The sequence below is a fragment of the Bufo bufo genome, chromosome 1 (assembly GCF_905171765.1).
Source record: "Bufo bufo chromosome 1, aBufBuf1.1, whole genome shotgun sequence".
Classification (NCBI taxonomy): Eukaryota; Metazoa; Chordata; class Amphibia; order Anura; family Bufonidae; genus Bufo; species Bufo bufo.
Window position 1 is genome coordinate 175119944 of NC_053389.1, and position 27703 is coordinate 175147646.

General features: G+C 45.4%; 1 protein-coding gene across 1 annotated transcript in view; it reads left to right on the forward strand.

The window, feature by feature from the left end:
- Positions 1-225: 225 nt before the first annotated feature.
- Positions 226-27703, forward strand: part of JAM3 (junctional adhesion molecule 3) — a 63901-nt gene continuing 36423 nt past the window's right edge. Inside the window, exon 1 of the mRNA XM_040432283.1 lies at positions 226-427. Within this exon, the coding sequence (XP_040288217.1) occupies positions 337-427 (91 nt within the window). The 5' untranslated portion in view covers positions 226-336. The remainder of the gene's footprint in view (positions 428-27703) is intronic.

Here is a 27703-nt window from a genome sequence, read left to right on the forward strand (position 1 = left end):
AGCCCTGCTCACCCCCACCACCATAGTGCTCCATAGGAACATGTTTATGTAACCTCTAAGCCCCATCTAGCAGAAGGCAGGGCACACCACCTAATATCATGCCCAGAGATGCCCCCACCAACTCCTTGCTCTGTTTAGCCTTGCCATTTATGGAAGGACCCAGGGACCGCCTCGTAGCGGAGGCTGCAGACGGGTGCAGTACACACAAATGACCGGCAGGCGGAGAGCTCGGCTACGTGGGAAGATTCGCTTGGGGCGTGGCTACACGAGGACCGTTACAGTAGCGGATCAATCAGGGGCAGCGGGCAGGGCGAAGAACGGGCTGTGTGCCTGGGGATGTCTCCGATCATTATATTTTCCAGAGGTAGCAAGATGGCGGCGCCGAAAGGGACGGTCCCGGGAGTCGTGGTCCTCCTCCTCCTTCAGGGTGAGTGACAAAGCCGTGCTTCTTGGTACGGCGCTGAAAATGTAGAGTATGTTTGTGTATATAGATAGACCACGTACCCTGTGTAACATCTCTACAGAGGACACATCATATAGAAATTTAGTCCCTATAGAGAGCACCCATGTATAGAATAGTCCCTATAGAGAGCACCCATGTATAGGACAGTCCCTATAGAGAGCACCCATGTATAGAACAGTCCATATAGAGAGCACCCATGTATAGGACAGTCCCTATAGAGAGCACCCATGTATAGAATAGTCCCTATAGAGAGCACCCATGTATAGAATAGTCCCTATAGAGAGCACCCATGTATAGAATAGTCCCTATAGAGAGCACCCATGTATAGAACAGTCCCTATAGAGAGCACCCATGTATAGAACAGTCCCTATAGAGAGCACGCATGTATAGAATAGTCCCTATAGAGAGCACCCATGTATAGAACCGTCCCTATAGAGAGCACCCATGTATAGAACCGTCCCTATAGAGAGCACCCATGTATAGAACCGTCCCTATAGAGAGCACCCATGTATAGAACAGTCCCTATAGAGAGCACGCATGTATAGGACAGTCCCTATAGAGAGCACCCATGTATAGGACAGCCCCTATAGAGAGCACACATGTATAGAACAGTCCCTATAGAGAGCACGCATGCATAGGACAGTCCTTATAGAGAGCACACATGTATAGGACAGCTCCTATAGAGAGCACGCATGTATAGGACAGCCCCTATAGAGAGCATGCATGTATGGGACAGCCCCTATAGAGAGCACACATGTATAGGACAGCCCCTATAGAGAGCATGCATGTATGGGACAGCCCCTATAGAGAGCATGCATGTATGGGACAGCCCCTATAGAGAGCACACATGTATAGAACAGTCCCTATAGAGAGCACGCATGCATAGGACAGTCCTTATAGAGAGCACACATGTATAGGACAGCTCCTATAGAGAGCACGCATGTATAGGACAGCCCCTATAGAGAGCATGCATGTATGGAACAGCCCCTATAGAGAGCACACATGTATAGGACAGCCCCTATAGAGAGCATGCATGTATAGGACAGCCCCTATAGAGATCATGCATGTATGGGACAGCCCCTATAGAGAGCACGCATGTATAGGACAGCCCCTATAGAGAGCATGCATGTATGGGACAGCCCCTATAGAGAGCACACATGTATAGGACAGCCCCTATAGAGAGCATGCATGTATGGGACAGCCCCTATAGAGAGCACGCGTGTATAGGACAGCCCCTATAGAGAGCACGCATGTATAGAATAGTCCCTATAGAGAGCATGCATGTATGGGACAGTCCCTATAGAGAGCATGCATAGAACAGCGCCTATAGAGAGCATGCATGTATAGAATAGTCCCTATAGAGAGCATGTATAGAACAGCCCTTATAGAGAGCACATATGTATAAAAAATATAAGTGCGTAAAATAAATAATTAAAACACCCCATATGGAGAGCATATATGTATAGATTATCTGCTATAGCGAGCACATATATATAGAACATCTGCTACAGAGAGCACATATGTATACAACAGCCCCTATAGAGAGTATGTGTATGTATATATATATATATATATATATATATATAAACAGCCCTTATAGAGAGCACACATGTATAGAACAGCCCCTATAGAGAGCAGATCACCTATGGAACACCCCCTATAGAGAGCACATCATGTATATAAAACCCTTTTATAGAGAGCATATCATGTATAGGACAGCCTCTATAGAGTGCACATGATGTAAATAACAGTACCTATAGGGTACACATTATATGTAGAACAGCCCCTATAGACTGCATATCATGTATAGAACAACCCCTATAGAGAGCTCATGTGTAGAACAACCCCTAATGTGCATCATAGGACAGTTCCTGTAGAGCCCACATGTATAGAACAGTCCACATAGAGCTCATATCATGTACAGAACAGCCCCTGTAGGGTGCATATCATGTATAGACCAGCCCCTATATAGCACACATGTATGGAACAGTCCATATAGAGCTCAGGATTGGTCCGAGTTCTGGCACCTCCACCAATCAGCTGTTTCAGGGAGCCGTGGCTCTTACCGGAGCTCTAGTGAGCTTTCCAAGCACAGCGCTGTACATAGTATAGTGGCTGTGCTTGGTATTGCAGCACAGCCCCATTGACTTGAATGGGGCCGAGCTGCAACTTGGCCATGTGACCAATGTACAGTGACGTCACAGGCCGCGGCACTCACAGAGCGTCAGCCTCTTCTAACAGCTGATTGGCGGGGGTGTCGGACTCCCGCCGATCTGATATTGATAACCTATCCAGAAGATAGGTCATCAATATTTATTCCTGGATTACCCCTTTAACCTTAAGGGCACCTTTACATGGTGCATATTTGTATCTAGAAAATCTTCATGAAATCTGCACCAAAATTATTATTTTTTATGAGGTTTTTATGTGTGTGTTTTTTGTGGGGCTAGGGAATGGACGCATCTTTTGCAGCTAGGGCTGCAGTAAACGATTGTTTTAGTAATCGCGTATTCTATTTTTTTTTTTCACGATTAATCGGAGTACTTTAATTAGAAAAAATGAATTAATAGACACTTTTCCTTTATGAAACCTCATCAGACCCTCTGCCATCAGTCCCCAACACCCTTCGTTCCACCCTGTGCGATCAGCCCAAGTGCATCAGTTTCCCCCAGTGCCATCAGCTCCACTATCCTCCAGTGCCTTCAGTATACTGGTACATTCACAAGACCAATACAGGTCTGCAAACAGGGATACCAGCCGTGTCCGGAACGCACACAGTCAGCCCTATGATAGAAATGCCTATTCTTGTCCGCAATTGAGAACAAGAATAGGACATGCTCTATATTTTTGGCGGGGCCGTGTAACGGAACTATGGATGCGGACAGCCCACGGTGTGCTGTCCGTATCTTTTGCTGCCCCATTAAAATGAATGGGTCCGCACGTGTTCTGCAATAAGTGGACCCATAAATCTGGTGGTGTAAATGGACCCTAATACTGTGCGATCCTGTAAGAGGAGGTCAGCACGGGACCTGTCACAGACACACGCTCACTGGCGGCTGTCTAGCCTTATATGCTGCCAACAGATATTTTAGTTACAATTGAACACGCTGAGTGAAGAGTACCACATGCAAGGCTGTACTTGTCATACACATAGGTCGCCATATTGCTTGCCATCTCCAGAAGACCAGTTTAGCGGCCTGTGACTTGCAAGCAGAGCGCATAGGTCCAAACACCATGACTCTCAGCCTGAGCACCGGTCTCCTCCACAGGATGGTGCCACCTTCCTTCCCTACACATGCATGCCAGCCTAGTGGTCCCGCTGGTACATTACAACCAGACCTAACCAGGCATGAACAGTATATGAACGCGCTAGTCACCTGGTGGCATTTCTTCTTAGGGTCCAGTCACACGTCCGCAAAATGGGTCCGCATCAGTTCCGCAATTTTGCGGAACAGGTGCGGACCCATTCAATTTCAATGGGGCCGGAATGGATGCAGACAGCACACTTCCGGATCCGCAAAAAAATAGAACATGTCCTATTCTTGTCCGCAATAGCGGACACGAATAGGCATTTTCTATTATAGTGCAGGCCATGTGCACATGGCTGGTGTCCGTGTATTGCGGATCCGCAAAACCCTTACAGACGTGTGAATGGAGCCTTAAGCTGAGACCCCGCACTCTTCTGGCTGCGGCAGGGCCCGTTTTCTGCTCTTCAGCTCGGGTACGGGCAGCAATGGAGGAGGAACACTGGCCGCCTGACAGACTGGCTCTGAGATGCAGTTTCCAATTTCCCGCGCCGGGTCCTTGCTGTGAGCCTGAGGTGTCCTGCGCACTGCCTGCACTGTGCGGACTACAGCCTAGTGGTCCGTGTAACTGCCTGCTCTCCGGTACTGAACATTGTACTTGAAGGAGAGAGGGAGACCCTGCCATGATTGGAGTACACAAGCAGTCAAAGGACATTGCAGGTTACCACGGGTGACCATGGAGCGGTGAGTAATAGCAAGCGCTTCACTCCCACTCCGTGGTCACATGACACAAACGAATCCTCGATGCTAAAAATTTGCATAGAGGATTTTTTTGTGTCTAATTACTCTATTCAATAGAGTAATCGTTTCAGCCCTATTTGCAGTCCCATTGAAATGAATGGGTCCGCATCCTCAAAAAATGCAGATTGGATGCAGACCAAAACCACCATCGTGTGGATCAGCCCTAAATGGGTTGTCTGGTTTCAGGATGAACCAGATCAACCTGCATCAAAAACCGGGTAAGTACTTACCTGCCGTAATGCCGCGCTGCTGTTCAAATTCTCCCGGACGGACTATGTTTACCCTGTTCCAGTGGTTCCAATCACTGGCCTCTTCAGGAGCACGGCTGAGGCCAGTGATTGGCTGCAGGGGTGATGTGTTGTCAACTTGATGTCACCGCTGCGTCCGGCATTGGGATCCGGCAGGTAGGTAGGTATTCATTCTTTATTGCAGGGTATCCAGTTTCATCCTGGAGAACCCCTTTAAAGGGTTTCTATCACTTCATATGACATAATTAGCTGGCAGACACTAGCGATCTGCTAGTGTCTGCTCTGGCCAACCATCCTACTATAATCACTTGTGGGGCAGCGGTTTTGCTAAAAAACTAACTTTTATAAATATGCTAATGAGCCTCTAGGTGCTATGTGGGCGTCATTAGCACCTAGAGGCTCCGTCTACCTTCATACACAGCGGCCGCCCAGCACGTCCCTCCAGCCTGCCCATGTCCTCCTCCGTGTGACGCAGCGGCCGAATTCTCGCGCATGCGCCGTGCGCGGCTGTATTCGGCGCATTAGAGATGTCTGAGCTCGGAGCGGTCAGACATTCAATGCGCATGCGCCGAATACAGCCGCGCATGCGCATTGAATGTCTGACCGCTCCGAGCTCAGACATCTCTAATGCGCCGAATACAGCCGCGCACGGCGCATGCGCGAGAATTCGGCCGCTGCGTCACACGGAGGAGGACATGGGCGGGCTGGAGGGACGTGCTGGGCGGCCGCTGTGTATGAAGGTAGACGGAGCCTCTAGGTGCTAATGACGCCCACATAGCACCTAGAGGCTCATTAGCATATTTATAAAAGTTAGTTTTTTAGCAAAACCGCTGCCCCACAAGTGATTATAGTAGGATGGTTGGCCAGAGCAGACACTAGCAGATCGCTAGTGTCTGCCAGCTAATTATGTCATATGAAGTGATAGAAACCCTTTAAGACTGGTGTATGAAATGCCAGTCTTCAGTAAATGTTCCCGCTGTGTTCTAGGCTCAGCACCTGGATATTGTCGGTGTAGTTGGGTCATGCATTGTGCTGCCGAGGGCTAAGCTGCCAGTTCACATTATGCCCGGGCAGGCGAGTGCCAGGAATTTGCTGGCAGAGTGAGAAGCTGTCATGATCTACACCTAACAAACAAAGGCCCTTCGTCCTCCTCAATCGTTGTGGTCTTTAATTGCGGTGTCTTTCACTGGCTGAGAGGATGTTGTTGTGCTTTTGGGCCCCGAGGGCCGCTCTCTGGGAAATTATTGTGGATTGAAATAGAAACTGTCTTTCCTGGGACAACAGAGGGATCTGACAATGCTGGGCCCCAAGCCCATCCTCTGGACTGGGCACCGTCAGCTTTCAGAAACTTGTGGAAAAGTGAAGTTCTAACCCAAACCATCACCCTGTCCCTGTGAGGCAGGGCCGACGTCCCCGTGTAACAGGCGGGCGTCTCATCCTCTCAGTGAGGACTTTATCACCCGTCACTCACATGTCCCCTGACACATCCGGTCGGCCTGGGTAGATTAAGGGGAAATCTCCACTGAAAACAGAAGAATGTCCATACATGTCTGAAGCCAGAGCAATAAGCATGGTTTTTACGTTACATTGGGTGTTTTTCCTTGAAGGTGACTTCAGGCTAGCGTCTCGGCACCATGCTGTTAGCAGAAATGGCAAAAAAGTGTATTACAGTACCAGCAAAGTATAGGAGATTCCAGAAAATCTCATTCATACGCTGGGGAAAAAAATCTGCAGCGTAAGTCCTCATTCACACGTCCATGATGACATCCGTGAAGATGTCCATGAAGGATCTGTGCTTGGTCCGTGTGTCATCCTCATTCCACGGACACTGCTAGTTTCCAAAGCATGTCCTAGCAATAATCCGTAAAAACCATGGAACAGACATGGATGGCATCTGTGTTGTGTCTGTGGTTTTCACTGACCCCTAGACTATAATGTGGATGTTTCTGTGGTGTCAACACTGACCGTGGAAAACCACTGATGTGTGAATACTCACATCAAAGTCAATGGATCACATTTATTACTCATCACCTGACTGCATCATAGTGATTTTCAATACAGTCAGTTCCTGTCTGATCACCGGTCTATTGTATTGTACTGACGTGATGATCTAAGTACAGTACAATAGCCCCGATCAGATAGGAACTGATCATAAATTACTATGGCGCAGTCAGGGGAGCCGCGATCAGTGGTGTGAATCAGCTTTTAGGGTAAGGACACACTGTGGTGTCTGCTTACAGCCAAAATCCCTCTCACATGTGGAGTCATTTTTATAAAAAAATGTTGTGATTTTTTTTTCTTTTTTTTTTCTCTTTTGCGAATCCATTGAAGTGAATGGTTCCGCATACGGTCTGCAAAAAAAGCGGAACCGACTTTGAAAGAAAAAAAACCCTTAGGGCTCATGCACACGACGGTTGTTTTAGTCCGCAGGGATCGGATGCGGACCCATTCACTTCAATGGGGATCTAAAAGATGCGGACCGTGTGCATGAAGATGGAGATAAACCGGCCGCGCAACAAAATATTGTCGCCTAGGCTTTTGTAGACTTAAAACTGGTGTAGCGTGTTTAGTTCTTGACCCCCCCCTACTTTACCTCATCTATAGGATTACGACATTTTCTCCAATGGGTTTCAACTGTAAAAACTACATAGACATTAATTTAACATGTTTCTCCTGTAAAAAAAATAAAAAATAAATGCAATTGTGGTAAAAATGCATGCATATAAAAAAAAAAATTGCTATGCATTTTTTTGAATGCGACATAGACTATGGCCAGGTTTACACATAGCTTCTATCAATTTGAGCTTAGAATTGCAAATAAGGGCTCATTCACACAACCGTATTCATTTTTGCGGATCCACAAAACACGGATACCGGCCGCGTGCCTTCTGCATTTTGTGGAACGGAGCATCCTTCTCCATGATGCAAACGCATATTCTTGTCTGCAAATAGGAGCAAGAATAGGACATGCTCTATCTTTATTTTGCAGGGACACGGAACGGACATACGGATGCAGACCGCACACGGTGTGCTGTCCGCATCCGATCTGTAACATTGCAAAAACAGATGCAGACAGAAATATACTGTTGTGTGAATGTGCCCCAAACCAGACTTTGCATTATACCGTACGTCCCTGCTGCCCCATAGACTTCCACAGGCTCTGCCTTTGTCGCTCCAGCTGACCGCCACCTGTTGGGCAGGCGACGACTTCAGAGAGGTGCAGCTGTCACTTCACCGGCTCGTGGAGACAGCTGCCCATTGTCCATTTAACTAATTTAACACATCCTCAGGAATAAAAGTGCAGCAGCTGACTGAAATCTGCTGCTGGCCATGCAGCAAGTACAGAGGTCCTGCCACATATATTGGGGGTCATTTACAAAGATCGAAGTTTTCTCCCCTGCCCTCCCAGAGGATACGTCCGAGCGTCTGGCGTGAGAAGCTACTCCAAACCATAAGTGGAGTCGTTTTTTGCCAACATACCTGTTTCCAGGCATAAATGTTAGTAAATTTGCCCAGGCCAATGTTCTGGCCCAAGCCAGGCCCCTGCCACGTCCCCGCCATTCCCTTGTGGCAAGGACAGCATAAAAACGCCTGTGCGACAAAATATTCTCTCACAGGCCTTTAAAAAGGTTGCAAAAACGGGATGGCAGGATTTCATACTGCACTGTGGTATTTGGTTCTGCTGCGGCGGTATTTTGTGCTGCATTACAGTATTGCTGACCCAGCCTTTTTGTGTTGCCCTACCGTATGTTCATTTGGACCAGCCTACAGCATGGGGCCTCTTAGATTTTTGTCCAGGGCCACTTCAAGTTCCCAGTCCGTCCCTGGTGTTCATCTGATTAAAATGCTCTTTTTATTTTGTTGATCTGAGGCTCCGTACCCGAGTTATGATACTTTTTCTTAATAGGCCTTTGGTGCAATGAGGGTGTTACCATTGTTCTTGTTGCACCCAAGCGCCGCTCCTTTCTGTGGCCAGCCCCTCCCTGGCAGCTTTGATTAACCGGGCCAGGCAGTGAGGGAGGGACTGGCCGCAGAATGGAGCGGAGCTTGGGTGCCACTCTGTCAGCACCAAAAATCATCACATCTTAGCTGCAGATGGTACTGTCTAAACATAGAAGAGGATTCTTTGCGGTAAGAGCAGTGAGACTATGGAACTCTCTGCCTGAGGAGGTGGTGATGGTGAGTACAATAAAGGAATTCAAGAGGGGCCTGGATGTATTTCTGGAGTGTAATAATATTACAGGCTATGGCTACTAGAGAGGGGTCGTTGATCCAGGGAGTTATTCTGATTGGAGTCGGGAAGGAATTTTTTTTATTTTTATTCCCCTAAATTGGGGAAAATTGGCTTCTACCTCACAGTTTTTGTTTTTTTTGCCTTCCTCTGGATCAACGAACTGGATGGACAAATGTCTTTTTTCGGCCTTATGTACTATGTTACTATCTTAGCTGCAGATGGTACTCTCTAAACAGACGTGTGCTGCCTAGGAAAAATGGGGGTCACTTAGAAAGATCTGCGTTTTATGCTGGTCTTTGATCCCCCCCCCCCCCCCCCCGCGCTGCTGAGTTATGCGCAGTTCATGCACTGGGTGTAAAAACTTCTGCAGCCCCTGCTTGTTCACCTGATGGCGCTCTCTCCCAACCCTTCCTACCCCAAACACATGCCCAGCCGAGCATGCATGAGTCCTGAACAGGGACAGAGGCAAAAGCCACTGCCGGTCTCCTCTCTCCCAGAACAAAAGGACTGAGCAGTTGAAATACAGCTGCCTGATCCTTAACTCCCCCATATCTGCAGTGGGGGTAGCTGGGAGTTCCTCATACACATTAAATGGTGGGATAATCCTACTGCCTGAATTCATCTAATGTGTATTCACAGGTTGAGCCCCCCCCCATATATAGTCTTAAATGGTGCCTGACCTCCACCAGTGGTTTCGGGCTAGGGGGCTATTTGGGCCACTTGGCAATATTTAATTCATTCACACACAATATTTTTTGACTGAATTAGGAACCTTGAGATGGCTAGGATCCTTTTTAATGGTGCGCTGCGGGTCTGGTAGATAGCGGTATGTAGATTTCGGGACGCAGTGGAAGGTTTTGTTCACTGATTTCCAGCACTTTTTGCTCGGCTGCTGTAACAGCATCGCTTTTATTTGAGTAAACTGATGTCATCCGGACAGGAAGGAAGGACAAATCTCTGCTCGGAGGACATTTCCTTGTGTAAAGTATACAGAGACAGGGGGGCCATTTATTACAGTGTTTTGCGCCTGTTTTAGTAAAAAAAAAAAAAATCTATTTTAGACTAAATTTTTTTAGCTGCATTTACTAATAAAAGTACACCTGTTTTGGAGGAATTTGCACTTTGTTCAACAATATTGAGTTTTAGGCTAGTTTCACGCTAGCGCTATACATCCGGCAGGCTGTTCCGGCAGGATCTCAGCCTGCCTGATTGCACGCAGCAGTTTTCCTCCGACTATCGGCATATTTGCCGTGTTGCGGCCGGATTTCCATTGGTCCCCATTATAATTAAATGGTCCAGATGGAGATTTACAAACTTCCGTCAATGCCGGAATGCAGAGAGATCTGGCAGGCTGAAACTAGCCTTAGACTAAGGGCTCATGCAAACGGATCCACAAAAAATACGGATGATGTCTGTGTGCATTCTGTATTTTGCGGAAGGGAACAGCTGGCCCCTAATAAAACAGTACTATCCTTGTCAGTAATGCAGACAATAATAGGACATGTTCTATTTTTGGAATGCACACGGAGTAACTGACATTTTTTTTTTACGGACCCATTGAATTGAATCGTTCCGCATGCAGTCTGCAAAAAAAAAACTTGATTGGACACGGAAAGAAAATACGTTTGTGTGCATGAGCCCTAATTCTGGTGGCTTTTATTTATTTTAATATTTTTGCGCATTTTTTTCAGCCTATTTATGTAGGTGCTCATTTTTTATGCATGAACTAACAGAAGGATATCGACCGTATCCCCATAACAGTGACATCTATAGCACCCTCCCATTTAAAGCTGACCTACAGCAGTGAAGAAAATGGCTGGGTTGTTATGCAAACCTGGTGTAAAACTGTGTGTATGTGGAGACTAAGGGCCTGCAAGCTTCTATTGGCTGATAAGGGTCATGTGACCAGGCTTCTATTGGCTAATGCATTTTTTGGGAACATCTTACGCAGGGATGTCCTTTTGGACAGCTCACTCTCAGACAGCAGCACTGTGCTGTCTGAGCATGAGCTGCAGGGAGAAAGTCACCGTCCCTCCAACCCCTGAAGCTGACAGAAGTTGATTTTTACCTTCATTTTTTCAATCCTTGTCGGCTGCTGAGTTGGATGGGGCGTGGCCTAACCGGGTTGGGGCGTGTTTAGCAGGTCCTGGGGGCGGGGATTTTAAGTCTGTCTTTTGAGGGTGGCCTGAATGGCCACCCTACCTGCCCCCTGAACTGTCGCCTCCATAGCACTCCGCTCCCTTATCCGTGTCATCCACAGCGCCCGGCCCCTTTTAAAGCTGACCTGCAGCAGTGAAGAAAAATGGCTGGGTTGTTAAGAGAACCTGGTGTAAAACTGTGTGTATGTGGAGACTAAGGGCCTGCGAGCTTCTATTGGCTGATGAGGGACATGTGACCGTGTGTATGGCAGTTGGGATATGAAGAGAAAGACCTGCAGGCTTCTATTGACTAATGTAGGTCATTTGATTTCCTATATTTGCATTTTTGGGGAATTTCTCAGGAACGGTACGTCCTAGAAAGCTGAGACCCCCCCCCAAGATTTCTTTCCAGGTAGCAAGGGATGTTTATAGCAAGTTTCGCTGAAATCGATGGTTGCGTTTTTGAGTGATCGTGGAACATACACACATATATACATCCTTCTATATATATATTAGGCACAAAAACATTCTAGTTTTTCCTCCACTCTAGGGGTGGCGTAGTTCTCTTCATCTGCTTTGTGTTGAGCCGTGTAACAGTTTTATTTCATAAACATGTATTTGGCTGCAACTTTTTAAAATCTAATATGCACCTTTTTTACGGCACTTTTGCACATGATTCGTGAGCTGACCAACGAGTAGTCTAATTGTATTCTCCAGGGCGCAGGTGGATCGTGTGCAAAGACGCATCACCTAATTCATCAGCTGCTGTGCGACTCTTTATACATACTATGTAAAATAGTGACAGGCTATTCCACTACGCTGGTCTAATCGCGCATGATAAATGACCGCCCTGTGCTTTTCACGACAGGCACACACAGCAAGAGGATGCGCCTAATTTAAGGAGAGGTGCATGTCTCATCATAAATTAGGCTACTTTCACGCTGGCGTTTTGGCTTTCCGTTTGTCAGATCCGTTCAGGGCTCTCACAAGCGGTCCAGAACGGATCAGTTTTGCCCTAATGCATTCTGAATGGATAAGGATCCGCTCAGAATGCCTCAGTTTGCCTCCGTGCCGCCTCCATTCCACTCTGGAGGCGGACACCACACCGCTGCCTGCAGCGTTTTTCTGTCCGCCATGTGGTGTGGAGCAAGACGGATCCGTCCTGACACACAAATCTTCTTACAAAATGCCAACACACATTGCACATGCATTTCTTTTTATTATTATTAAGCACGGCAGGCATTTACACAAAAAACACACCAACAGTAAAAAAAAAAAAAATCACCACTAGATAAAAGCCTGTTTGTCCTGCCTTTAATATTTTCATGAACTTCCAAGCAACATCTGGAACTGGCAAAAACTGCCATCAAAAGAAATGCCAAAAACCCATAAAAATTCCCCAAAATTCTTTGGCTACCTGCACTCGGGTGTGGGTATACAAACAGAATTTCTGCTCAGATTTTCTGCTCCAAAATCTGTATGTATTACTTGCGAATTCTGATCTCACCCTTTGCAATGAACAATTGACATGCTGCGAATTTTCAAAACCCGCATGGCTGGTCAGTTTCCTTGCGGAAAACATATGCATTGCTAGTACTGTATTAGGTCTCATTCACATGAGCGAGTTTTCCGTCCGTATGTGAGAACTGTAGGGAACGCATAGCATCCGGACTGAATCCTGACCCATTCCTTTAAAAAAAATAAACGGATGATCCATTGTAACGATGCCTAAAACGGACAAGAATAGGACATGTTCAAATTTTTTTTGCTGGGCTACGGAACGGACATACTGATGCGGACAGCACACTGAGTGCTGTCCGCATTTTTTGCGGACTCATTGAAATGAATGGGTCTGCATCCTATCCGCAAAAAAAACGGAATGGACACGGAAACAAACAACGTTCGTGTGCATGTAGCCTAAAGGAATGTTCTCACCTTAAACCTCCTTCACACATCTGTGATTTCCATCAGTGACTGACTGTGGACCAAACCCGTGGGCGAGTCAGAAACGCAGAACAGGTACAAATCTTTCCATTATACCTTATTTCTTTGGAGGCTCCAATCCTGGTTTTGGCTCACAGTCACTGATGGATTTTGGTAATCAAACGCTGAGTATGTGAAAGCAGTCTAAGGTCTCCTGCACACGACCATATGGTTTTGCGGTCCGTTTTAAATGGATCCGTTTTTCAATTTTTTTTGTTTCAGTAGTGCTTCCGTTTTGCCGTTTGGTTTGCGTTTGTGATCCGTTTTTTGCCGATCGAAAACGAAAGCATACAATAATGTTTAAACGGGAAGTACATAAAAAATTGGGCTGGACATAAAATTTTCAATAGATGGTTCCGCCAAAACAGAACAGATACGGAAGACATACGGATGCATTCCGTTTTTTTTTTACGGAACCATTGACTTGAATGGAGCCACGGAATGTGATTTGCAGGCAATAATAGGACATGTTCTGCCTTTGAACGGAAATACGGAAATGGAATGCATACGGACTACCTTCCGCTGTTTTTGCGGACTCATTGAAGTGAATGGTTACGCTTACGGATCGCAAATGGAATCCGCAAAAACGGAACGGAAACGGAAAAAATTAACGTTCGTGTGGAAGAGGCCTAAGAATTTCTCTTCCCGCTGGATAGAGTATAAGTATCTGGTCTGTGGAGGTCTAACCGTTGGCATCTCTAGCAGTCACAAGAACAGGGTTGTGGAGTCCCTCGAGAGACCATTGTACTTGTGCGCGTTTCTGCTCCATTCATCTTTATGGGACTGCTGGGAAGTACAGCACTCCGCTGTCTCCAGCAGTCCCGTAGAGATGCACGGAGCAGCAGCGAGCATGCGCGATTCCTTCTGGGGCTCCAGTTCTCGTGAACTGCTACGTGTGACTGTTCCCTTAGGTGACTGCTCATGTTCTGCTGTATGACTTGGGTTGATGCAGGGTGTTGGTAGCGAGCAGCTGATATGTGTGTACATCTCAATCAATTAGGGTATCATCGAAAAGTTAATGTGTTTCAGTAATTCTGTTCAAAAAGTGATACTCTTTTATATAGATTTATTACACAGAGTGATCTATATCAAGCGTTTATTTATTTTTTATGTTGATGACTATGACTTATAGCTAATGAAAACCAAAAAGTCAGTATCTCAGAAAATTAGAATATTGTAGACTCATGGGGGGACATTTATCAATAATGGAGTAATCTGCGCCCAAGAAAATACTAACATTACAAATCAAAAGTGGTGATTTGTTTCACCTCATATATCAAAAGGCGCAGCCACTTTTAAAATGTGACTTTTTTAAAATATAAACTTGATTGTCCTCCTATTTCTCTCAATTTGCGACATTTAACTCCAATAACTGAAATGCGCCTTTTCAGCCAACCCTGCCATACTGCACTTGCAACTTTTGAAACATATTTGCGACATTTCCTGTGGTAAATAAATTGTGACTTTTTGTTCTCCGATTCGGGACATTTTTGTCATTGTTTTGTTTTTGTTGAATGTTAATTTACTGACAGAACCCTGTTGTTTGGCTCATTTATATTAGATAAAAATGAATGCATTCTGTTTTAATACTTACCTATCACTTGTTCCCATGCCGAGTTTTTTTTTTTTTTTTTTTATAAATGTGAATTTTTGACATAAAGTTGCTTCTTTATGCCATAAACACAACTTTTTACACAAAACACCACCACATAAGATGTCTTAAAGGGGTTGTCCGGGATTGGGGACATGGTTGCAATAGTACTATAGTGACATACATATTACATACATGCATGTCCTACCCTTGACAGATATTTGTGAAGCCCAGTTTTCATATATGAAATTATTAGCCGGAAGTAAACATAGAAACATAGAATGTGTCGGCAGATAAGAACCATTTGGCCCATCTAGTCTGCCCAATATACTGAATACTATGGATAGCCCCCGGCCCTATCTTATATGAAGGATGGCCTTATGCCTATCCCATGCATGCTTAAACCCCTTCACTGTATTTGCAGCTACCACTTCTGCAGGAAGGCTATTCCATGCATCCACTACTCTCTCAGTAAAGTAATACTTCCTGATATTACTTTTAAACCTTTGCCCCTCTAATTTAAAACTGTGTCCTCTTGTGGTAGTTTTTCTTCTTTTAAATATTCTTTCCTCCTTTACCGAGTTGATTCCCTTTATGTATTTAAAAGTTTCTATCATATCCCCTCTGTCTCGTCTTTCTTCCAAGCTATACATGTTAAGGTCCTTTAATCTTTCCTGGTAAGTTTTATCCTGCAATCCATGTACTAGTTTAGTAGCTCTTCTCTGAACTCTCTCTAGAGTATCTATATCCTTCTGGAGATATGGCCTCCAGTACTGCGCACAATACTCCAAGTGAGGTCTCACCAGTGTTCTGTACAGCGGCATAAGCACTTCACTCTTTCTACTGCTTATACCTCTCCCTATACATCCAAGCATTCTGCTGGCATTTCGTGCTGCTCTATTACATTGTCTTCCCACCTTTAAGAAGTGATTGTTTTCTTAGACCCGGTGACGTACCGGGTCCCTTGCAGGCGATCGCAGCCTCTTCTTCCGGCTGCTCAGGGAGCCCGGTGACGTCACCGGCAGCCTAAGTAATTATGCAGAGTTGAAGAAGGGGCAGTAACAAGGCTGGCCTACATAGCGCTAAGCCACGCCCCTCCAGTCCGGTGACGTCACCGGCAGCCTAAGTAATTATGCAGAGATGAAGAAGGGGCGGTAACAAGGCTGGCCGACATAGCGCTATGCCACGCCCCTCCAGTCCGGTGACGTCACCGGTCATGCAGCTTTCTATAAGGGGGCGGATAGATGGAGGAGTGGACGATATGAGGGGGGCGGGTGCAGGGACGAGATGTTAGACTGTAGAAAGTGGGAGATGCCGTGCTGCGCTGGGACCCACAGTGCAGTGTGGCAGGAAGTGATCGCACAGATAAACAACTATGTCAACAATCTGTTGGGGACCGTAGGAGCCATGCAGCAGTGTAAAAACGACCTAAATACATCTGGGGAACCTTGACTCGGCTAATAATAGTGAGTAAACTGTTTTTAAAAAATAATTTTGATCTCGGACAACCCCTTTAATTGTCCGCAACAATTTGAGCCATTTCGGCCCATAAGAGGATGATAAATGAGGCATAATATGCGCCAATTTGATAGCCACGCCAACACTTTGACATTTATAAGGCCTCTTTAACGCGCGGGTGCAATGCGTGAGGTGAACGCATTGCACCCGCACTGAATCCGGACCCATTAATTTCTATAGGGCTGCGCACATGAGCGGTGATTTTCACGCATCACTTTTTTGCGTTACGTGAAAATCACAGCATGTTCTATATTGTGCATTTTTCACGCAACGCAGGCCCCATAGAAGCAAGCAAGTGCGGATGCGGTGCGATTTTCACGCACAGCTAGGAGGCGATCGAGATGGGGACCCGCTCTTTATTATTTTCCCTTATAACATGGTTATAAGGGAAAATAATAGCATTCTGAATACAGAATGCATAGTACAATAGGGCTGGAGGGGTTAAAAAATAAATAAATAATAATTTAACTCACCTTAACCACTTAAGGACCACAGGTTTATACCCCCCTAAAGACCAGGCCCTTTTTTACAAATCGGCACTACACTACTTTCACCGTTTATTGCTCGGTCATGCAACTTACCACCCAAATGAATTTTACCTCCTTTTCGTCTCACTAATAGAGCTTTCATTTGGTGGTATTTCATTGCTGCTGACATTTTTACTTTTTTTGTTATTAATCGAAATTTAACGATTTTTTTGCAAAAAAATGACATTTTTCACTTTCACTTGTAAAATTTTGCAAAAAAAAACGACATCCATATATAAATTTTGCTCTAAATTTATTGTTCTACATGTCTTTGATAAAAAAAAAATGTTTGGGTAAAAAAAAAATGGTTTGGGTAAAAGTTATAGCGTTTACAAACTATGGTACAAAAATGTGAATTTCCGCTTTTTGAAGCAGCTCTGACTTTCTGAGCACCTGTCATGTTTCCTGAGGTTCTACAATGGCCAGACAGTACAAACACCCCACAAATGACCCCATTTCGGAAAGTACACACCCTAAGGTATTCGCTGATGGGCATAGTGAGTTCATAGAACTTTTTATTTTTTGTCACAAGTTAGCGGAAAATGATGATTTTTTTTTTTTTTTTCTTACAAAGTCTCATATTCCACTAACTTGTGACAAAAAATAAAAACTTCTATGAACTCACTATGCCCATCACGAAATACCTTGGGGTCTCTTCTTTCCAAAATGGGGTCACTTGTGGGGTAGTTATACTGCCCTGGCATTCTAGGGGCCCAAATGTGTGGTAAGGAGTTTGAAATCAAATTCTGTAAAAAATGACCTGTGAAATCCGAAAGGTGCTCTTTGGAATATGGGCCCCTTTGCCCACCTAGGCTGCAAAAAAGTGTCACACATCTGGTATCTCTGTATTCAGGAGAAGTTGGGGAATGTGTTTTGGGGTGTCTTTTTACATATACCCATGCTGGGTGAGATAAATATCTTGGTCAAATGCCAACTTTGTATAAAAAAATGGGAAAAGTTGTCTTTTGCCAAGATATTTCTCTCACCCAGCATGGGTATATGTAAAATGACACCCCAAAACACATTCCCCACCTTCTCCTGAGTACGGCAATACCAGATGTGTGACACTTTTTTGCAGCCTAGGTGGGCAAAGGGGCCCATATTCCAAAGAGCACCTTTCGGATTTCACAGGTCATTTTTTACAGAATTTGATTTCAAACTCCTTACCACACATTCGGGCCCCTAGAATGCCAGGGCAGTATAACTACCCCACAAGTGACCCCATTTTGGAAAGAAGACACCCCAAGGTATTCCGTGAGGGGCATGGCAAGTTCCTAGAATTTTTTATTTTTTGTCACAAGTTAGTGGAAAATGATGATTTTTTTTTTTTTTCATACAAAGTCTCATATTCCACTAACTTGTGACAAAAAATAAAAACTTCCATGAACTCACTATGCCCATCAGCGAATACCTTGGGGTCTCTTCTTTCCAAAATGGGGTCACTTGTGGGGTAGTTAGACTGCCCTGGCATTCTAGGGGCCCGAATGTGTGGTAAGGAGTTTGAAATCAAATTCTGTAAAAAATGACCTGTGAAATCCGAAAGGTGCTCTTTGGAATATGGGCCCCTTTGCCCACCTAGGCTGCAAAAAAGTGTCACACATCTGGTATCTCTGTATTCAGGAGAAGTTGAGGAATGTGTTTTGGGGTGTCTTTTCACATATACCCATGCTGGGTGAGATAAATATCTTGGTCAAATGCCAACTTTGTATAAAAAAATGGGAAAAGTTGTCTTTTGCCAAGATATTTCTCTCACCCAGCAGGGGTATATGTAAAATGACACCCCAAAACACATTCCCCACCTTCTCCTGAGTACGGAGATACCAGATGTGTGACACTTTTTTGCAGCCTAGGTGGGCAAAGGGGCCCATATTCCAAAGAGCACCTTTCGGATTTCACAGGTCATTTTTTACAGAATTTGATTTCAAACTCCTTACCACACATTTGGGCCCCTAGAATGCCAGGGCAGTATAACTACCCCACAAGTGACCCCATTTTGGAAAGAAGAGACCCCAAGGTATTCGCTGATGGGCATAGTGAGTTCATGGAAGTTTTTATTTTTTGTCACAAGTTAGTGGAATATGAGACTTTGTATGAAAAAAAAATAAAAATAATAAATCAGCATTTTCCACTAACTTGTGACAAAAAATAAAAAATTCTAGGAACTCGCCATGCCCCTCACGGAATACCTTGGGGTGTCTTCTTTCCAAAATGGGGTCACTTGTGGGGTAGTTATACTGCCCTGGCATTTTCCAGGGGCCCTAATGTGTGGTAAGTAGGTAAATGACCTGTGAAATCCTAAAGGTGCTCTTTGGAATATGGGCCCCTTTGCCCACCTAGGCTGCAAAAAAGTGTCACACATGTGGTATCGCCGTATTCAGGAGAAGTTGGGGAATGTGTTTTGGGGTGTCATTTTACATATACCCTTGCTGGGTGAGAGAAATATCTTGGCAAAAGACAACTTTTCCCATTTTTTTTATACAAAGTTGGCATTTGACCAAGATATTTCTCTCACCCAGCATGGGTATATGTAAAATGACACCCCAAAACACATTCCCCAACTTCTCCTGAGTACGGCGATACCAGATGTGTGACACTTTTTTGCAGCCTAGATGCGCAAAGGTGCCCAAATTCCTTTTAGGAGGGCATTTTTAGACATTTGGATACCAGACTTCTTCTCACGCTTTGGGGCCCCTAGAATGCCAGGGCAGTATAAATACCCCACATGTGACCCCATTTTGGAAAGAAGACACCCCAAGGTATTCAATGAGGGGCATGGCGAGTTCATAGAAATTTTTTTTTTTTGGCACAAGTTAGCGGAAATTGATATTTTTAATTTTTTTCTCACAAAGTCTCCCGTTCCGCTAACTTGGGACAAAAATTTCAATCTTTCATGGACTCAATATGCCCCTCACGGAATACCTGGGGGTGTCTTCTTTCCGAAATGGGGTCACATGTGGGGTATTTATACTGCCCTGGCATTCTAGGGGCCCTAAAGCGTGAGAAGAAGTCTGGAATATAAATGTCTAAAAAATTTTACGCATTTGGTTTCCGTGAGGGGTATGGTGAGTTCATGTGAGATTTTATTTTTTGACACAAGTTAGTGGAATATGAGACTTTGTAAGAAAAAAAAAAAATAATAATTCCGCTAACTTGGGCCAAAAAAATGTCTGAATGGAGCCTGACAGGGGGGGTGATCAATGACAGGGGGTTGATCAATGACAGGGGGGTGATCAGGGAGTCTATATGGGGTGATCACCACAGTCATTGATCACGCCCGTGTAAGGCTTCATTCAGACGTCCGTATGCGTTTTGCGGATCCGATCCATCTTTCAGTGCATCCGTAAAAATCATGCGGACATCTGAATGGAGCTTTACAGGGGGGTAATCAATGACAGGGGGGTGATCAGGGAGTCTATATGGGGTGATCACCACAGTCATTGATCATGCCCCTGTAAGGCTTCATTCAGACGTCCGGATGCGTTTTGCGGATCCGATCCATCTATCAGTGGATCCGTAAAAATCATGCAGACGTCTGAATGGAGCTTTACAGGGGGGTAATCAATGACAGGGGGGTAATCAATGACAGGGGGGTGATCAGGGAGTCTATATGGGGTGATCACCACAGTCATTGATCACGCCCCTGTAAGGCTTCATTCAGACGTCCGGATGCGTTTTGCGGATCCGATCCATCTATCAGTGGATCCGTAAAAATCATGCAGACGTCTGAATGGAGCTTTACAGGGGGGTAATCAATGACAGGGGGGTGATCAGGGAGTCTATATGGGGTGATCACCACAGTCATTGATCACGCCCCTGTAAGGCTTCATTCAGACGTCCGGATGCGTTTTGCGGATCCGATCCATCTATCAGTGCATCCGTAAAAATCATGCGGACATCTGAATGGAGCTTTACAGGGGGGTGATCAGGGAGTCTATATGGGGTGATCACCACAGTCATTGATCACGCCCCTGTAAGGCTTCATTCAGACGTCCGGATGCGTTTTGCGGATCCGATCCATCTATCAGTGCATCCGTAAAAATCATGCGGACATCTGAATGGAGCTTTACAGGGGGGTAATCAATGACAGGGGGGTGATCACCACAGTCATTGATCATGCCCCTGTAAGGCTTCATTCAGACGTCCGGATGCGTTTTGCGGATCCGATCCATCTATCAGTGCATCCGTAAAAATCATGCGGACATCTGAATGGAGCTTTACAGGGGGTTGATCAATGACAGGGGTGTAATCAATGACAGGGGGGTGATCAGGGAGTCTATATGGGGTGATCACCACAGTCATTGATCATGCCCCTGTAAGGCTCCATTCAGACGTCCGTATGCGTTTTGCGGATCCGATCCATCTATCAGTGGATCCGTAAAAATCATGCGGACGTCTGAATGGAGCTTTACAGGGGGGTAATCAATGACAGGGGGGTAATCAATGACAGGGGGGTGATCAGGGAGTCTATATGGGGTGATCACCACAGTCATTGATCACGCCCCTGTAAGGCTTCATTCAGACGTCCGGATGCGTTTTGCGGATCCGATCCATCTATCAGTGGATCCGTAAAAATCATGCGGACGTCTGAATGGAGCTTTACAGGGGGGTGATCAATGACAGGGGGGTGATCAGGGAGTCTATATGGGGTGATCAGGGGCTAATAAGGGGTTAATAAGTGACGGGGGGGGGGTGTAGTGTAGTGTAGTGGTGCTTGGTGGGACTTTACTGAGCTACCTGTGTCCTCTGGTGGTCGATCCAAACAAAGGGGACCACCAGAGGACCAGGTAGCAGGTATATTAGACGCTGTTATCAAAACAGCGTCTAATATACCTGTTAGGGGTTAAAAAAAACACATCTCCAGCCTGCCAGCGAACGATCGCCGCTGGCAGGCTGGAGATCAACTCTCTTACCTTCCGTTCCTGTGAGCGCGCGCGCCTGTGTGCGCGCGTTCACAGGAAATCTCGGCTCACGCGAGATGACGCCTATTGGCGTTAGTGTGACCTGGGAGCGCCGCAGAAATGACGCCTTTCGGCGTTAGCGTGGCGGGAAGTGGTTAAAGGGTTTCTGTCACCCTACAAAACTCTTTTTTTTTTTTTTTGGATAGTTAGATTCCTTATAGCGCGATATAGGAGAATATAATAGTCTTACTTACTTTCATGCGGCCGATTCTTTAGAAAACGAAGTTTTATAATATGCAAATCAGGGCTCTACCAGCAAGTAGGGCGTCTACTTGCTGGTAGCCGCAGCAGAAAACCGCCCCCTCGCCGTGTTGATTGACAGGGCCAGCCGTGATCTCCTCCTCCGGCCGGCCCTGTCAGTATTTCAAAAATCGCGCGCCTCTATTCATTCGGCGCAGGCGCTCTGAGATGAGGAGCTCGTCTCCTCAGAACTCCCTTAGTGCGCCTGCGCCGATGACGTCTTCTCTTTCGGTGATGTCATCGGCGCAGGCGCACTGAGGGAGTGCTGAGGAGACGAGCCTCCTCATCTCAGAGCGCCTGCGCCGAATGACCAGAGGCGCGCGATTTTTGAAATACTGACAGGGCCGGCCGGAGGAGGAGATCACGGCTGGCCCTGTCAATCAACACGGCGAGGGGGCGGTTTTCTGCTGCGGCTACCAGCAAGTAGACGCCCTACTTGCTGGTAGAGCCCTGATTTACATATTATAAAACTTCGTTTTCTAAAGAATCGGCCGCATGAAAGTAAGTAAGACTATTATATTCTCCTATATCGCGCTATAAGGAATGTAACTATCCAAAAAAAAAAAAAAAGACTTTTGTGGGGTGACAGAAACCCTTTAATCCACTTGTTCGCGCAGCCGGCATCTCTTCTGTCTTCGTCTTTGAGGAATAGGACCTTTGATGACGTCACTACGCTTATCACATGGTCCGTCACCATGGTAAAAGATCATGTGATGGACCATGTGATGACCGCAGTGACGTCATCAAAGGTCCTATTCCTCAAAGAAGAAGACAGAAGAGATGCCGGCTGCGCGAACAAGTGGATTAAGGTGAGTTAAATTATTATTTATTTATTTTTTAACCCCTCCAGCACTATTGTACTATGCATTCTGTATTCAGAATGCTATTATTAATAATACAATCTACACAACCTTGAACCCAAACCTTACCTTCAATGAAGAAGTTCGAGTCTGGGTACCACATTCAGTTTTTTATCACGCGCGTGCAAAACACATTGCACCCGCGCGATAAAAACTGAACAACGGAACGCAATCGCAGTCAAAACTGACTGCAATTGGGTACCTACTCGAGCGGGTTTGCCGCAACGCATCCAGACCTTATCCGGACACGCTCGTGTGAAAGAGGCCTAACTCTTTTCTGGCATGATGCATCCTTTATGGTAAAAATTCTGCAGAAAACAGTTGATATACTTGGTGCAAATCCAAACACCATTCTTTTTGGTGCATTTTGCGCCATAATTCTGGTGCAACATGCCTAGTAAATGTCACCTATGGTGTCACACTCTAATCAGCTAATCAACACAAATCACCTGCAAAGGTTTCCTAAGCCTTTAAATGGTCCCTCAGTCTGGATCAATAGGCTACACAATCATGGGGAAGACTGCCGACCTGACAGTTGTCCAGAAGCCAGTCATTAACACCCTCCACAAGGAAGGTAAGCCACAAAAGGTCATTGATAAAGAAGCTGACTGTCAGACTGTTGTATCCAAGCATATTAATGGTAGTGGAGTAGAAGAAAAAAGGGGGTTAGAAAAAGGTGCACAAGAAACTGGAATAAACGCAGCCTTGAAAGGATTGTCAAGAAAAGACCACTCAAGATTTTGGGGGAGATTCACAAGGAGCCTGACCAAGTATTGAGTGCATATACTGGATATACTTTTCAGTAGGCCAACATTTCTGTATTAAAAATAATTTTTTTATTGATCTTATATAATCATATAATCTGATTTTCTGAGATACTGACTTTTGGCTTTTCATTAGCTGTAAGCCATAATCATCAACATTAAAAGAAATAAAAACTTGATATTTTTTGCCCTATGAGACGCACAGAGTATAAAATGCACCTAGGTCTTAGAGGAAAAAAATATTTTTCATTAGAACTCAGATCAGCAATCAGACCTCAGCTCACAGCCCCAATGTTAGGGCTCATGCACACAATTGTTGTTTTGTGGTCCGTTTTTCACGACTGTGTTGTTCCGTATCTACGTTTTTTTTTCCCTCTGATTTAAGTCCTCTTCCGTTCCGTTATTCCACAAAACATATCCATATGGTTTCCGTATGTGATCCGTTTTTTGCGAAATGGAAATAGTAACTTATTATTTTCCAAACACATGAGCAATTTGGGCTGGGCATAGCATTTCTACAGTATGGATCCGCAAAATACGGATGACATACGGATGAGGCCTTGGACCGTGATTTGCGACAATAATAGGACATGCACTACTTTTTTGCAGAACGGAAATACGGAAACGGAATGCACACAGAGTACCTTCCGTTGTTTTTGCGGACCCATTGAAGTGAATGGTTCCGCATACGGTCCACAAAAAAACCCGGAACGGAAGCGGAAAGAAAATACATTAGTGTGCATGAGCCCTTAATAAGATCCTCAGTCAGACCCCTAATGTTAATAAGACGCACAATTAGACCTCAGCTCACACCCCAATGTGAATGACCCCCGATCATACCTCAGTTGAGACCCCCATGCCTCAGATCAGCCATATGTCATCCCACAGCAAACAACCTCATGTCAGCCCCCAACCATAGAGCAAATAAAATAAAATAAAAATCCACTTACCCCTCCTGCTCCGGGCATCCCCGCTCCTCACCTCCAGCGCTCTCTCTTTTCTTCTTGCCACTGCTGTGCTGTGACCCGACGCGCACAGCGTGAAGTCATAGAGTGCCCTCACGCTGTGCGCAGCCAAAGCACAGCCGACAGCAGAAGACCAGGAAGCGGTGAGTACAGAACCTTCACCGCTTCCCGGTCCTCCGGTACTAATGAGCGCTTCCATAATGAAAGCGCCGCTCGTTAGTATTCATCCCATAAGACGCAGTAACCTTTTCCCCCTACTTTGAGGGAAAAAAAGTACGTCTTATGGGGCAAAAAATATGGTAGATCACTCAGTGTAATGAATCTATCGATATGAGTTTCACTTTTTGAATTGAATTACTGAAATAAATGAACTTTTCGATGATATTCTAATTTATTGAGATGCACCTGTATATCTGTATGTGGAGTGCACCATTGTCTTACTTCGCAGCAAGGAAGTGCTGCAACGGCCGAGTCCATCCAGTCGCACGTTTCTACATTTCCAGGGTTTGTTACCTCGTGATTGATGTTTCCTCCCGATGCAGGATAACGTTTTTCATTCTTTGTTATGACTTCTGCTCTTCCTGTCAGCGCAGATTCCTCATCAACTTCCTCCATTTACAAATGGTAAAGACATTAGGGGTCATTTACAGAGGCTTTTTACACTGGTCTTTGATTCCCCCCCTGCGCTGCCGAAGGATACACCTAATTTTTTATGAGTCTCACGCCTTGTCATAAATTAGACGCATCTACGACAGTCTGTGAACCTGGAGTGAAAAATGACTTGACTCCCTAGGTGGAGTCGTTTTTCTCCAATGTTTTCGCCTGTTTCCAGGTATAAATGTTTGTGAATTTGACGGTGGCTGTGGCCCCAGCCCTGACACCTCGCCGCATCCACTCCCTAGTGTCAACGACCGTGTAAAAATGCCACTTGCTACAAAATATTGTCGCACGGGCATCAGAAAGTCGCAAAAAGGAGGCTTGCAGCATTTTTTTTTTTTTTTTTAGTAAATGATTTGTAAATGACCCCCATTATTTACAGCAGAGGTGGAGAGTGAAATAACTGGATCTCCAGGCTTGGATTCTTAGGCCTCGTTCATATTTCCGTTTTTCACTGACGTGTGCTGTCCTCATTTTCCACGAACAGCACAGGTACCCATTGATTTAAATGTGTCTGTTCACATTTCAGTAATTTTTTTTACTGACCGTGGGTCCGTAAAAAAATCATAGAGACATGCACTACTTATGGGTCCGTGAAAATCACAGACACACCACGGATGGGATGTTTGATCCATCCATTTTTACTGAAGACTGATAGTAGATTCTTTGGAAATGTAACTTTCAGCTGAGCAACGTCGGGGTATAGGGGATGACACATGGATGATAAAAACGGACACACGGACCAACCACGGATCCTTCACAGATGAAACACGTATGCTTTTTTTTTTTCTCAGACGTGTCACTGACACGGAAATGTGGACGAGGCCTTAGAGGTTGTCCCATGACTACAACTTATCCCCAAAATATGGGATACGTGATTATCGGTGGTCTGGCCTCTGGGGCACCCACCAATCGCTAGAATGAGGACCTGCGTTCACTCATTTGCGTGTCTGACGCTTCATTTAGTTCTATGGAAATAGTAGTGTACACACACTTGGGTATCTCCAGCAGTCCCATAGTGTTGAATGGAGTAGTGGGCATGCTTTCATGTCTGCCACTCCGTTTGGCACACCGCGAAAGCCGTTGCAAAACTGGACTGTGTGAATGCACCTTTTGTGCTGTTCCCATTGGAGCATCAGGTATCACAAGTATTCTGTGTACTTACAACTAGGGTGCATATTTGATGGTAGCGTCCATACTGTGGACAACCATTTCTAGATTAATGTTACAATCACATAAGTTAAAGGACATCTGTCAGCAGATTTGTTTGTACCTGTGAACCTGGCTGACCGTTTGCATCGCTAACAATCCTCCTATGTTCCTGCCGCCGCGTTCCAAATATCACTGGTGCCAACAGTTTATCCTGGCAGGGCTGATGGAGATGAGTCCTGTAGAAACTGCTGAAATACGTCGACCGCGGTGTGTTTTGCGATCCGCAAAACACGGATGGCGTCCGTGCGCGTTCCGCAATTTGCGGAACGGCACGGACAGCCTTTAATATAACTGCCTATTCTTGTCCGCAAAGCGCGGACACGAATAGGACGTTATATTTTTTTTTTTGCAGGGCCACGGAGCAGAGCAATGGATGCGGACAGCACACGGAGTGCTGTCTGCATCTTTTGCGGCCCCATTGAAGTGAATGGATCCGCATCCGAGCCGCCAAATGCGGCTCGGATGCGGACCAAAACAACGGCCGTGTGCATGAGGCCTTAGGGCCAGTTCACATGACTGATTTTGAAAAACTCACTTAAAAAAAAAAATCTGCGCGGGTTGGGCGCTTTCTCAGTGCGAAAAAAAATTATTTGATGCGTTTTTTTTATTATTTTTTTAACTAATGGTTGTTCACTTCAATACAAAGCTGCAATTTCAGCTTGATGTTTTTGACGTGGATCTGAGCCAACAAAAGTATGAAAAACGCATGGACTAAGGCTCCATTCACACATCCGTAATAATGGGTCCGCATCCATTCCGCAAATTGCGGAACGGGTGCGGACCTATTCATTCTCTAAAGGGATGGAATATCTGCATTTCTGGAGCGCGCCGCCGATCTTCCAGTCCGCGGCTCCCAAAAAATAGAACATGTTCTATTCTTGTCCGCAATTGCGGACAAGATTAGGCATTTTCTATTGTAGTGCCGGCGATGTGCGGTCCGCAAAATGCGGAACGCATAATGCCGGTGTCCGTGTTTTGCGGATCCGTGGATCCGCAAAACACATACGGATGTGTGAATGGACCCTCATGGAGCTGTGTTTTTTTTTTTATTCCCCCATTCGTTTCAATGCAGAGCTGATTCTGCCCCAAGATTCATGCTGCACAAGTTCTTCCACGTGTAAAAGCTAGTGCTGCTTCCCATTGAAATGAATGGGAGGCTGTTTTGAGGAGTATTTTGAGGCAGAAATGCTCCAAAATCAGTGCCAAAAAACTGGCCCTTAGTAATAATCTTCATTTATATAGTGACAACATGTTCCACAGCTTCGTTTGATCGGTGAAGTTCCTATGACAAGGAACGAG